This window comes from Perkinsus marinus (genome assembly GCF_000006405.1).
Source record: "Perkinsus marinus ATCC 50983 genomic scaffold scf_1104296939976, whole genome shotgun sequence".
In the NCBI taxonomy this organism is placed as follows: Eukaryota; Perkinsozoa; order Perkinsida; family Perkinsidae; genus Perkinsus; species Perkinsus marinus.
The window spans coordinates 87350-101627 of NW_003212973.1; the positions used below are offsets into that span (position 1 = coordinate 87350).

The 14278-nt window shown below is 47.8% G+C and overlaps 4 protein-coding genes across 4 annotated transcripts; 3 read left to right on the plus strand and 1 right to left on the minus strand.

Moving 5' to 3' along the window:
• Positions 1-267: 267 nt before the first annotated feature.
• On the plus strand, positions 268-1013 carry Pmar_PMAR022508 (conserved hypothetical protein; the record flags this gene model as incomplete). Its single annotated transcript, XM_002782135.1, has 4 exons — positions 268-433; positions 479-531; positions 577-714; positions 762-1013. The coding sequence occupies 4 exons, from the start codon at positions 268-270 to the stop codon at positions 1011-1013; spliced, it is 609 nt and encodes a 202-aa protein (XP_002782181.1).
• A 128-nt stretch (positions 1014-1141) lies between these two features.
• Pmar_PMAR022509 (hypothetical protein) lies at positions 1142-5239 on the plus strand (the record flags this gene model as incomplete). The annotated part of the gene is made up of 18 exons (XM_002782136.1): positions 1142-1299; positions 1606-1657; positions 1701-1886; positions 1931-2053; positions 2107-2200; positions 2390-2484; positions 2532-2625; positions 2674-2814; positions 3001-3080; positions 3640-3729; positions 3774-3854; positions 3902-4043; positions 4104-4154; positions 4200-4398; positions 4454-4557; positions 4602-4766; positions 4813-4900; positions 5005-5239. Exons 1-18 carry the CDS (start codon positions 1148-1150, stop codon positions 5237-5239), a joined length of 2172 nt encoding a protein of 723 aa, XP_002782182.1. The 5' UTR covers positions 1142-1147.
• A 2434-nt stretch (positions 5240-7673) lies between these two features.
• Pmar_PMAR022510 (Alanine aminotransferase, putative) lies at positions 7674-9131 on the minus strand (the record flags this gene model as incomplete). The annotated part of the gene is made up of 1 exon (XM_002782137.1): positions 7674-9131. One exon carries the CDS (start codon positions 9129-9131, stop codon positions 7674-7676), a length of 1458 nt encoding a protein of 485 aa, XP_002782183.1.
• A 1426-nt stretch (positions 9132-10557) lies between these two features.
• On the plus strand, positions 10558-13665 carry Pmar_PMAR022511 (ABC transporter, putative; the record flags this gene model as incomplete). The annotated part of the gene is made up of 6 exons (XM_002782138.1): positions 10558-12484; positions 12525-12610; positions 12656-12800; positions 13011-13106; positions 13151-13290; positions 13571-13665. Exons 1-6 carry the CDS (start codon positions 10848-10850, stop codon positions 13663-13665), a joined length of 2199 nt encoding a protein of 732 aa, XP_002782184.1. The 5' UTR covers positions 10558-10847.
• Positions 13666-14278: the final 613 nt, after the last annotated feature.

Sequence of the window (14278 nt, forward strand, 5' to 3'; positions counted from 1 at the left end):
GTGACCAAGTGTTGTCGTTTTCGACAAGTCATTAGTGACCATGCGTAGGTTAACTTGTGCAATCTTGGAGTTAATTCTGGGGTAATCATTCGGGGGTAGAATTCCTACTTCCGAATGATAACCCCATACATATTTCTACCATAGAAATGGGTCGTGTGGCGTGATGGATTCCGCATTGGTCTTCTAAACGTAAGGTTGTCGGTTCGAATTTCATCGAGGTCGTTTTTATCTGATTATTGTTATCAGTCTGGAATACTTCCTATCCTAATGGGACACGGTATCTTCACTCTGTTCGGTATCATCTACCCGATCAATTTCTTCCTCGCCGTTACCACAGTTAAATCGGCAGTTTCAAGCGACCTCGTCGACATCATTCGCTACGCATTACCTCAACATACTCATTGGATCGATGATTCTGACTTAGCCGTCGGTTGTAGGAGTCCCCTTAGTACCTCTCGTTGTTGATTCATCTCTGCAGGTGTTGGATTATCACTCTTGATGGCATATGCTCTCGTGAGTGTAGCTAGTGGGGTAAGTCATCTTCCGTCTAGGCTGTGGAAGTCTGACACTGTGTAGATACAGGCTATGCGTCCTGAGGGTTATGATAATCACTATGGACGTTTCCAAATGTCACGTGCTAAACCTGGTCTAGGGTTGAGGATGTACGCCTCACACTACAATGCACTCGAGTGCTTCACAATGTTCTCTATTGCAGTACGACTTAGTCATCGTCATCTCTCGGAAGTGAGTTATTCGTGCAGGTGATTTTGGGGAATCTACGTGGGATGGACGCACACCTCTTAGCCAACTTGTCGCTAGTGGTGATCCTGGCTCGTAAGAATTATCATATTTTCCACATTCTCGATTTTGCCATCTTGCGAAGCATTGCTTTCGATACGGCTTTTATGGCGATACTGACTATCATGATGGAGGCCGCACTCCCCGGGAATTCTGTGGTGAAGTTCATGACATCTGAAAGCTGGACCCTGCCCAGTTTATATAACATCTCGTAATTACTCATGAGCTATGCGGGTGATCATTTCTTCCTAGACCCATTATTTTGAGTTCACTAGTGTGGGAGTTGGCTATCGAAAGTGTATGAGCCTAGGGTAAGGCGAGCCTCCACCGGCAGCTTTCTTTCCTCCTCATGTCGTCATCTACTGGTGGCACGCCGGGGATAGCTGGTGGGTTGAAGAGGCTGGCGGAGTTCAATAAAGCTCTTACAGCATTACCAGCGAAAGCATCAGAGAAACAGATACAGGACATGTGTGCCTTGGCGATGGAGATGCCGGATGAAGCGTAATAAGGGAGGCTTCATTTCATCTGGAAAGCAATCATCTCGTAATTGGGGGAATATATGTTCGTTTTCCTCATCTGAGTTCGGGAGGGTCCTCACTGGTTTATGCAGTTCACATACGAATTAGGGTAGAAGTATACAGGAACCAACAAGAATTTCCAGAATTTCCTGATAATTTTCATATTGTCACCAACACACGTAGTTGGGCATGTGCATCGTCACACATAATGAGGTACTCCTCTATCTCCGTGTATAGCAGCACTATCTTGGATATTCCTGCCCCGTGTAATGACTAATGCCTTTGATAGGTACGATGTCGTCTTAGCCATCACTAACGATATTAAGAACGTCGGCAACAGGGTAGGGCCTGCCCACATTAGCATTCCTACAGGAGTCATCTTAGGCGGGTGCGGCTCAACAACAGCGGATCAAAACGGTGATCTCCCTCGTGGATACTCTTTTGAAGGCAAAACCTCCTGGAGGGCGTTCGAATAAGGGAAGCTCATCTGTGGACAACAGCTATAGGATATACATATTGAAGAGCATTGATGATATCTTTGTAGCAGCACTGAAGAGAGCAGATCAATCGGTGAGAGTTGAGAAAGGTGTGGTATGAGTTAATAACTGTGATAGACCCACTCTTGGTTGGAACGTGTATTGGAGAGGTGGAAGGAGCAGGGCAATGCTCTTCTGCCCGAGAGGATACTCAATAGATTGACGGCAATGCACGGTAACGTTAAACCCCAAGTTAAATCGGTGAGAACACCCTAACCCTTCTGATGACCTCCCATTGGGGTCATGCTTGGTAGATCCTTAAGGGCTCTGGAGGGGGCTCGTCTACACATCCTTCCTCCAATCGGTCATCATCATCATCGGCAGCAACAACAGGAAAGGAGGGCAAACGTACTAGAGGGCTGCGATACTCCTCGAATGATACAGTATGACGTAGGCTGTTGTGATACACGTCTTGCAATGTAGTATAATGTTGCACCCAAACTACTCTACCATCGTAATATGTTTAATACGATATATCATCATTATCTATGTATACTGTGTATCCCCGTAGTGACTATGTTGTTTTGGTGGTCTCAGCTTTCGCCAAGGAGATTGCTTTGGCCGAGAGGGAATTGGACCTCATTGGTATGATCCAGTCTAAGAGCTTTAAGAACTCCAAGGACAGGAAGGATGTAAATTTAACATACTAATGTTGTTGTTACAATCTAGTACCCTTTAGGCTATGAAAATCCACGAAGTTCGTTTAGCTGCGACTCGTTTGAAAGAAGGCAAACGTAAAGAGGCATCGAAGACCCTCTCTGATGCTAAGAAAAGTACTCCTTAGTGCGTCATCAGTGTCTGGACGTAGTGCTGGCATTTAGAATATGCTCATATGGTGGAGGTGTGGAAGAATAAACAGGCCGAGGCGATGAAGGCTAACGAGGCAGCAGCAGCTACCTCGTCATCATCCCTTACTGAGGAGGAGGAGGAGGTTGTAGACACGGCAATGGAGGAAATACCAGGTCATGGGAAGAGGGCGAGATTGAATCGTGAAGAGAGGGAGGTGTGGTATTGGAAATAGAGGAGTCATTGTTGACTTATGTCCTTCCATTGTCTCAGTCCTCAAGTTCACCAGAGCCCCCTATTAAACGGAAGAGTAGGTCGAATGCTGTATGGGGGGAATATACATTCGATGGTTTTTGCATCAGAATCTACAACTGAGGTCGCCGGTAGCACCAGCAGTGATGAAGGTGGTGATCATCGTGAAGTAGGGCATGAGGAAGGGAAGGTGAGCATCTTGCAATCTTGCTATTCCTCAACGCACATCTGCAGATACCATCCGGGATACTGGGCTCACCGCCAGACGACTTGCCGCCGATGGAGTTCTCTCTCGAGTGGATTCAGCATTTTTTCATGATGGTGAATTTTTCACGCGCCACGAAATTGGGAAAGACTATCCTTCAGATGTCATCAAAGATTCCCTATCATCCCTCCCATGATGTTCTTTTAGCAAGTAAAGTTAAGACCGTTGAGCAAACGCAAGAGCAGGTGAGATTCCAAGGTTGATACAAACACCCATCCCTCTCCAGCGTGTAATCGTCGATGGCTTATCACAGCATGAGCTGCTCCTCGTCCTCCGGTTCATCGAAAGGTTGGAGACACATATAAGAGTGCAGGTGAGCGATGATACGGGCGACGGCGGCGTGGGAGACTACGTACATGACTATGAGGAAATTCTGAGGAAATTTGAATATTTTTGTTGGTTCTTGTATACTTCTACCCCCAGTGCGAATTAACGAGGCAACTCCCGAGCCGTATATTCCAATATTGTCATGGATTGGGTGTAGGTGGCAGAAACGAGGAAGTTGGCAGCAGCTGCGGCGGCTAGTGGGAAGAAGAATCAGGGGTTAAGTCAAAAGGCTCTGGCTCATATTCAAGTGAGTGTTTGTTCAATTTCGTGGCGCGCGGTCATCTGTCGTAGGTACCCCATAAATTTCGACTGCTGCACTCGATGGGCGATCCATCGACCTCAGGGTTACTCGATCTTTACTTCAACATGCCTGTAGGCAGCATGTGTAGGGGAGGCCCTTGGTGGACATCCCTCGACAGGTCCAGTGTGGAACTTGTGCTCTTCGATTTGCCATACGACAGGATCTTCTTGATCATCATGATGCACACTACTTGAAGACAACTATGCTGCAGAGACGAGTGAAGCAGGTGGAACAGGAATACCGAGGATGGAATGAGGCTGGTAGGCGTCATACACTCGGGGTGTAGTAGTAGTAGTAGTAGTAGGATGTATTCCCTTTAGTGAACGATTGGTTCGATAATAAGGGGACGCCAATGCTTGGCAGAGACATATGTAGGGTACTCCAGTTGAGAGCTCCTTATAATGATGATTTTACAGGTAAGAGTTTGATCGATGCAGCAACGAAGGCTGCTGCTGCTGCTGAGGGTGGGGAGGATACCGCCTCTACGGCGGCTACTGAGACCAAGTCTAGTGAGGGGCAAGTGAAGGAGGAGGAGGAGGTCGAGAACAAGAACGGTGATGCCAACTCTCGACGAGGGTTTGTTAGTGATGCTGTTCGACTGGAGGAGATGCTATGGTAAGAGAGAGAGGTTTGGGAATTTCGTGGCGCAGTGACGGTGTTTCTATTGAAGGCATGCATCGCCTTATGACCCAGTGAAGACTAAGTGTTTGGAATGCGGGGATGAGCTCGAGGAGGAGTGGGCCGACGAGCCCGTGGATATGCCCGTCTTCAAAGGTTGGTATCTCTCCTGCCTCCTTTCCCCTACGTACTGTCCTTAGACACCGTGGTCGTCCCTGTCGGTTCCTCGGTACCTGTTCACTTTCTATGGCCGGGTATGGCCTCTGAGGATGGAATCGAGAGTAAGGATAAGAAGACTGCTGCTGCTGCCGCTGAGGGAGATCCACAGCCCCTCACGGTGGATGCTGCTATGGCGAGCGCTAGAGGTAGGTGTAGGCTTCCGGTTGCTGCTACTCCTCATGAGCTCATCAGATGACTACCGTATGCATAATACGTTGTATTTCCATCGTGGCTGTTGGATCGGCAATCCACTGTTGAGGGAGAGGGAGTATCAGAAAAAGTATGTATCTATACCCCACATGATCTACTATTGATCTTGAGAGGAACACCATTCTGTCTTTCCCAGTCGCGTGTCTCATCTCACCATCATTGTTGTTGTCTCAGATTGTTGCTGGTGGAGGCCCATCAGCCGTTATCGAGCTTGGCTGATGCGGAGGAGGAGAAGGCAACGATGATGGAATTGGATGGTGGTGTTGAAGTAGAGGGAGTTGCCAACACGAGGATCATCGTCGAGGAGGGTGTTGAAGCACCAGAGGGAGGAGGAGCTACTGAGGAGCAGAAGGCACTCGAGATGCGACGTTCTCAACTTGCCACACATGGCAGACGAAAGCGCTTCTAGTATTACGTTTTGTAACTACCAAGTGTTGTGTTGTAGTTGAGTGAGGAGGGAGACAATAAACGATCCACAACGGAGAAAACTTAGTTAATATTGTGAAGTTGAGAGGAGGACGAATTGCACAGTTCTGAGATGTGAATTCCTTGCTCGCCATGATAAACGAGTGACGATCATGGCCGTATTATTTTAGTATCTCATAGCTGTGCCTGTAGAACTTGTTGGAAGTCTAGCCTGTAACACTACTTGGCTGATGTACAATATCTAATCTACGAATTTAAGGATAAAATACGTTCCTTAGAATACTCGGGCTGATTTTTCACATTCGTGGAGCCTTTTGGGTGGCAAACATATCCCCTTGGGCAAGAACGTGGCAGTAGATCCTCAATGGATTGATGCCAATCATGGTGTCCCAATTGATGCACTCCAACACATAGATATGAATTCTAGAGGAAGCCCTGAGTACACCGTTGCTCGCCAAGACGAGTAGCCATCGGTGATCTACGTGAGACCATGAAATTGGCGAGGAGTGGTATCGTGTGATGATGGATCCTTCCAGGATTCACTGGTCGAGATATGCTATAAACATGCTGATGGTGATCTCACATAGTTGTTGCCCCAATCGGGCTTCCTTGGCCCTCTTCTTGTCTCGGACTATCCTTGCTTTATCCCTCTCCATATCCCTTTGCATTTTGAGCTCGTCTTCCATTACCCTCTTATCGGCTGACCAACACAGCTCATCACACCAACGTTCAGCAGACCCTACCTCGCGCTTCCGCCCGTCTCAAGTGCCCTGCCTGGTCCTTGATACCTGCTCGGTGCTCGTGTGTTCTGGTATCGCATTCGGGGTATTTCCTAGCTGTGGAACTCTCACCTGTGAAACTGTGTGGAATGATGCCCATCAGTGGTGTTGCCTAATGTGGCTGAGACAAAAAGCGAATCTTCGTTTCTATAATCTCACGAGGTAGCTACTACGCCAAATCGCCTTATGGTGGTGTCCATGGTCATGCAAGGAAAACAACATCGATCTTCACGACTTCGTTCGTGGGTGCCATGCGGTGCTGAACTCAAAAAGGAGTGGTATCAGAAAGGTCCTTCCATGGAATAGCGGCATCGTTTCGTCCTCCTGAACACCAACGAGTGCTGAGCCAGAAGGCCTTCGATACCCACGCCTAAGATGGAGTGCTGTTAGGCGTCAGAGCATGACCCCACCGGTCACCGTTGTGAAAGAATCCTGCTATTCCTCCTACCGGATTCAAACTGTGAGTAATTTTGGGTTTATCGGCTAACATCAACGGATAAAGGGGGCTCAAGAAGGAGGTGCAGCGATGTACGCTCGATTGACACGAACTAACACACCCTTCGTTGACTGCGATGCTGATGTGTTTGGTGGTCTAACCTTTGATGGGCGGGTGGACAGCTCGTGAGAGGTGGAGTTTCCCAACTGAAGGAGTCGGGAGTCGCTGCTAAGCAGTGTGTTGACGAATCTTACGCAGTAGCGATAGGTGGTATGTTGTGATGATGGGGGTTGATGGAAATACACATGGGAGATAAGGAGTCTTGACCGCGACTATTGAGGGTAACTCGAGAGGTTCGTTGTAGTATCATCATTTGCTGCTGCATGATCAATCGTCATTGGCGATGGTAGACCAGCGTGCAAGGAGGTCATTGCAGACCTTTCAAGTCGATCGCATACGATGACCGGGGAATAGTGGGATACCAGTCATGATGACAATGATGATGATGTTTCGAATGCTTATCATGGTGACGATGGTGATGGTGATTGAATGCTTAGCAGCTTACGTAATGAGTTGATCTGATAGGAATCCTCTCATACATGATAGGCAGCATAGAGCTACCGCGAACGAAGAGGTTACCCACCAACATCGTTAGGTACCGACTCAAAAGAGGAGGTCGAAGGAGGATACAAACGAATGACTGATAATGGCGTAAATAAAGCTATATTGTGATTCGTATCATTAACAGCGCGTATAAGAACTATGACGCAAGACTATGGATTTGAACACGACGAAAGGACCCATCGAAAGCAATTCCACCTCACAGCAGCGAACACAACAAACCATCACGAGGGACGCAACGACCCCACCTGACAAGACATAATTACTGATCCCTTCCATCTCTGAAGAAGACCTCGCAATTGACGAACACTACAGAGCAGTATTGGAAACGAGCGTCGAACGACTCTATTTGCGAATGAAACTAGTACACAAACCGACGGCACACTTGAGCAGTTGAATAATTATCATCTGTTCTGTGTGCTATTGTCGGGAGTAGACAATGGTAGTACTTCCTCGGAGGAATAGGAAGATCTCCCGAGGCATTCAGTGATTATCACTATATAAGAATCAACCATGGTGACATAATCATGATAGTAGTAGTAGAAGCATAACCTCGTTAATGATATATCGACTTACACCATCTAATGGTACTTAGCGAGGAAGTTCTTATGGAAGTCGGCGAGCTTACCGATCATCTCCTTCATCATATCATCAGGAGGAAGGATGGTAATCCTGAAATGGTTGGTACCCTCAACCTCCTTGAAGCCGTTACCAGGGACACACACGATGCCAGTCTGCTCGACCAAATCGAGGCAGTACATAACATCAGCACTGGCGAAGCCACGGGCCTTGGCAGCCTCAGTAGCCTTCTTGGGGAGCTCGATGTTGACGAAGGCGTACATGGCACCCTGGACACGTTGGCAACTCATACCCTCGATCTTGTTGAACTCCTGAGAGATGGCCTCGGCCCTTCTCTTAAGACCATCGTAGATGTTCTGACGCTCCTGCTTGAATAGAGGATAGCTGGGGCCGTTCTCGGGGGGAGGAGTGCACATAAGCCCGACGAAGATCTGACCCAAAGTGTTAGAGGAAAGACAAGAGGCTGCAACCTTGTTGAACTGAGCGATAGTGGGCTCATCGAAGCCAACAAGTTCCATGTAACCACCACGCTGACCGCACTCACCAAGGAGACCTTTAGAGGTAGAGTGGAAGCTGACCAGCTGGACCAAGTCAACTTTCCAGGGGTTCTCCTTCTGGAGGTCTCGGAGGATCTTCTTGAACGAGTAGAACTTCCTCTCAGTGTAGATGTTCTCCTGATAGACCTCATCAGCCATGATAAGAAGATTGTGATCCCGGGCAAAGGTGATGATGCCGCGGATGTCCTCCTCACTCAAGACGGAACCACACGGGTTGCCGGGGTTGATAACAGCGATGGCCTTGAGGTTCATACCTTCGCTCACGGCACGATCATAGGAGGTCTGAAGCTCCTGTTGAGAGACACTCCATCCATCCTCCTCCTTGAGGTAGTAGTAGTCATAACGGCCACCGTTCATGGTAAGAGCACAGGAGTAGAGGGGATACTGAGGGCAGGGGAGGAGGACACCATCAACACCGGGCTTGGCGATGATCATATCCATCACACGTTTGATACCCTCAGAGGCGCCAGTAGTGAGGAAGAGCCTCTCAGTATCACAAGGATAACCATCACGTCTCTCGATGTAAGCAGCGACCTGCTTCCGAATGCAGGGGAGGCCGGGGCTCATAGTGTAGCCACCAGTGCCGACACCATTACTGCCATTCAAGTAGTACTGGGCAGCGGCCTTGACATCCTCAGGGAACTCAGAAGACTCCATAAGAGCAGGGTAGGTGCAGATAGCAGCAACTTGACGGTAGTAGGTGATGGGCTTTTGACCAACGACCTGCGGGTTGCCGATGTTGCAGGGGATGGTACGATCGAAGGGGACGGTCTTGTCGCCCTCAGCAATACGCTTCTTCATCTCAGCAGCCTTGGCCACGACGGCACCACGGACGGCATACTCTGCCTGTCGGATATTTTGGTTCATGGTCTCAACCGTGAGGGCCTGATTCGTACTAGACATGATGGTGATTCTACTACTGTAAAACTGATAGTCATGATACTCAATGGACAACAAGTCGCTGATAGCATTTTCAAGAGAACTATCGAAGACGCTAATCGAGAGTCTTCACACAAAGCGAGCTGAAAGTGTCATTCGAAGAGGCGGAGCGATACAGCTTAGGTGCATGATACAGCTTTGGTCCTCGGCAATGATGAGAGCTTTCCATCAATGTTGGACTTCTTAAATACAATTCAAAGAGCTATTCCACCTGTAACGTGCTGGTGCGATGTACACCTGCGGGAATCATTGACTACGACGATGATGACGGCCGGTCATATATTGCACGCATGCTCAACAATGTAGCGCTCGCCACGAAACTCGTCAAGTGTACTGCGGTGCACTGAGGAGTCGGCTACTAGTCGCTGACCTTTTACAGGAGGATGGGAGAGGGGACCAATGCTAGTTTGGGCTTCCTCTACAATTTATCGGAACAAATACACGACACGTGCATCGGAACCGGCCCTTAGGGTCTTATACCTGCAGGAATATGCAAGAGGACGATAACAAGCTACTCGCCCTTTACCTTAGGAGTTGCTCTTTATGGCGTGGCTTAGGGAGAGTGGAGGCTTCATCGTTGGTTAAGGAAATGCTCCCAAATTATAGAGCGCGAACCATGCAGCAAGGCGAGAGTGTTTTCAGCAGTTTCTCACTTGTATGACCAAATTCCTATTTCCTTCCAACCTTGTAGATATAGCCGGCGGTAGAGAGGCCTTCGAGGGTGTAGTTAAACGTTTCTATGAGCTCTCATTCGAAGACCCCATTCTAAGCTGCCTCTATGAAGACAAAACTGAACCTCATCATCTGAGGTTCGCCTCGTGGTTCTACTCTGCTTGTGGCATTGATGATTCCTATAGGAGGATGGGTGGCACTCGATATGTAAATAAAATGCATAAGAAGTCCCAACATTGTCCCTTACGAGGAGAGGCTCCTAAGGAGGCAGGCTACATCGGTGATGGCTTTACGGTTCAACAGAGGAATCGATGGCTTCGTCTACAGCTACAGGCATGTGAAGAATTCGATCTACCCAAAGAAGAGTTCATTAAGCCCTACATAAAAGGCCTGAGCAAATTCATGGTTGTATATGGTCCTTTTACAGAGGCCAGGGCTGACGACGATGCCGTACTGGGTAAGTGCCCAATGCATCGAGAGCCTATCGTACCTCTGACAGCAGCAGAGAGAGGCATTGGAAGAGCTTCTATATAAACAGCTCTTCCTACGCGACATGTTCCATACTTGCATTAAGATGTGTTTCAGATTATCTCAAGTTTATAACTAGATGAAGTTTCTCTATTTAATGGCGTCTTGTGTTAGTTATGTCCCCATGATTCTATGCAGAAGACCCCTCAAATGGCGTGGTGCCTCCTGTCGGCATTTTCCATCAAAGGCCTCTGTTGCCTCCTCGTAACAACCTATATACTGGACATAGTCATAACCACTCATCTCACCTCGATCAACCTCCTATCAACCGGAACTCTCACTCGATTATGTATCAGCCGAATCGTTCTCACCCCTCTAGCTTTCTTATCGGCGTATGTAGTGTGGAAGAGACGAATTGGAAATATACAAAATGTTGACGATGAGCAGCTACTGTTACCACTCACTGGTGGTGAAGACTTGTCGATTGAACGTGAGAGGTTGAGGACTATTGCATGGCAGAAAAAAAAGAGTGGCAAAATTATGAATACCATATTATCGGGAGCATTCATGGTGCAAACGGTCTCAGCAGTGATGACAGGTGTTGAAGCTGTCCAGTTGGATCAGCACTTCAAATCAGCTGTTGATGTAGTCATGCTATGTTCTATAATTTTATGGGCTAATTTGGAGTATTTCCTCAGCAAAGATATCTTTGATGCCTCGTGCGCGGATTCAGGTGAGGTCCTAGTTGGTGTTCATCTCCATCCAGTGTTCTTCATGCCGGAGATGAAGTGCCATTCGTGTGATGTATGTATGGAACGTATCGAGGACGATGGCTACCGCTGTAAGACCTGTGACTTTGATGTTTGCCTTCGATGCCACGCCCGTCACCGTCGTGAGAGCCCACCTCTTGGTGCTGCTGTTGGTCCGAGTGGTGGTGGTGGCCTTAGTCTTGGTCAGTTCTTCTGTCGATCGATTCAACTGGCTTTGGAGTTTTGGCCGACTCTAGTGGCTGCTATGGTATGCATGTTGGCTTGTCAAGCGACATTATTGGCAGCTCCCAATCTGCAAGGTAAAATATTCGATTCTATTATAAAGTGGGACCAACAGCTGTTCACTCACACTGTGTACGTATATCTATGCGTTAACCTACTCCAAGGCTTCCTCGCAGCAGTACAGAGCCTCACACTCAACTTGGTGGCTCGTCGAATCAGGGCTACTGTGTGCCGAAAACTTTACGTGTCTATCATTGGTCAGGACGTGTCGTTCTTTGATGCTACGCATACTGGTAACCTCACATCGAGGTTGTCGAACGATGCTGCGGCAATGACCAACCCCTGTCGAACGATCCTTAATAATCTGCTGGCTAATGCTGTCCTCCTCTTGGGTGGTGCTATTATGTGTTTTATCACCAATTGGCGTCTGGGAGTGTTAGCGGCCACATCAATGGTGCCGATCTCCTACGCGTATCGTCTGTATGCTCAATGGTCAAGGCAAGTCTACTCGACTATCTATCAGGCCTTAGGGGATGCTAACTCAGTCGCTACGGAGAGTTTCAGCAACATTCGAACGGTGAGAGCTTTTGGAGCTGAGGACACTGAAATCGGCAACTACAATGAGGCAGTTGAAGTAGGACTAAAAGCAGGAGTGAGAAGTGCTGTTGTTGGTGCTGGTGTTTATGGTTATGCGAAGTACATAGATTTGGGCACGACAGTGTTGATACTGTGGTATGGGGGAAGCGCTATATTCAGCGGGAAAGGGGCCACCTTGGGAACGCTGGTGGCATTCCAGTTGTACTGGAACATGATGAACGGTGCATTCAATGCACTCAGTGATGTTGTTAACGATCTAATAAGGGCAGCCAGCGCAGCTGAGCGGGTCTTCAATTTGATGGACAAACGACCCGGGATCGATCCCCACGAGGGTCGTGAAGTTGACGATATTGTGGGGGAAATTAAAATCGAAAATCTGAGTTTTTGTTATTCTTGCCGGCCAGAAAAGATGGTATTGAAATCAATCGATCTCGAGATGCATCCCCGCACTGTGACGGCACTAGTCGGCCGATCTGGTGGGGGTAAGAGTACGTTGGTCCATCTACTACTACGATTCTACGACCCTATTGAGGGAAGGGTACTCATGGATGGTATCGACTATAGGCAATATAGGCCCTCTAGCTTGAGGTTGGTAGACCCCGAAGGGCAGCTGGTGATGATATGTCAGGTCGAGGATTGGACTGGTCGCTCAGGACACGCAGTTGTTCTCTACGTCCGTGTATAAGAATTTGGTATATGGTCTCGACAGAGAATGTAAGTAATGTTCACTCAGAGATGGTATGCTTAGGCGAGTAATAGGTAGTATGGAGGAAGTGGTATCAGCAGCTCGTATGGCCAACGCTCATGAGTTTATTGAGGAGATGGATGAGGGGTATGAAACTCGAGTGGGGGAAAGAGGCATTCGACTCTCGGGTGGCCAGAAGCAACGAATCGCTATTGCAAGGTAACGGAGGATTGCTATGGTGGCAGTGTGGGGAAACATACATATGGTCTGACCATATGTGTCGGTGACAATATGAAAATTTCGGGGAATTTCTCGTTGGTTCCTGAACACTTCTACCCTAAATCGTATTTATATTCCTGAGCTCAGCTGAGGAGGAGAGCGAACATATTTCCCCCCAACACTGTACTGTGGATTAGACTACCCTCTCAGGTGTTTCCTCCGACGACCTCGTGTGCTACTCCTAGATGAAGCCACTAGTGCTTTGGACACCGAGAATGAGGCGTTAGTCCAGGCAGCCCTCGATGGGTGGGGTGCACTGGTCTGGAGGGTTCAAGGGCTTTATGTGTTAGATTGATAGCAACGGGAGGGTGTACAGTCATCCTGGTAGCTCATCGGTTGAGTACTGTTAAAAACGCTGATATGATCGCTGTTATCAGTGAGGGAAGAGTAGTTGAAAAAGGAAGGCATGATGAACTTGTTGGAGAAAACGGTAAGTCGTAATTGATCATCTTGAGAATATTATGAGAGATAGTTCGGACGAGTCCAGTGCCGTTGGAATATATGTTCGTATTCCTCAGCTGAGCTCAGAAACTCCTCCAATAAACGAATTCGGGGAGAAATATACAGAAGCCATTAAGAACTTCACAAAATTCTCATGTTGTCACCAACACACGTAATCGACCATGTGCATATTTTCCTCCCACACCTAAAGAGTCTGTTGGCGATGATTAGATTTGTCCAAGTCGATCTAAGTATGCTCCTCCTAATAGGTGTGTATGCTAAGCTGGTGGCACGACAATTGAGTCACGATGGTAACAGGCTTACAGTAGATGAAGTGTATGATAATGAGGTGAAAGCGGCATGATGTTACTTTATATCATAGTTTGAATGCGTTACGGTATTGATGTTGAAACCAAGCATTTTAACGTGGCACTTCCCGCATCATAAGAAGCTGTGTCATACACATGAGCGAAGCGATACACATATTCTGTGAGTAACATGACCAAAGCCATCACGCCTACATATCTTCCCTGAAACTGTTACTCTTTCGAATGCTCATGGTCGCCGTGAACTATATCGAAACTAAGCATTCTTTACTGACCTACTACTTCACCAATCCATTGTTGCGCTATCACCAATGGATCGGCAGAAGATACCGTAATAGTTCACTCAGCACAGGTGGGTGATGATGTAGACTCGTCATTTAGTGTATGTGTGTGAGGAGTTATCGCTAATCGGTTGGGAAAATATTTACCTAGATCTCCAAGGCAATAATATACTGGGGTAACGGAACCTTGGCAATTTGTTGGAAAATGCTGGAGCTTTCGGCGACAACACAGGAGCTCATCACGCTGTAAACTACTAAAGGTGGATACCACAACTCGGCCAATTTTCAAGTTCCGGAGTTGTCTTACCTGCAGTGTATACAACGCACAATGTGAAAAGTTTGGCCTCCTTTGTGGAGGTCTGTGAAGGCG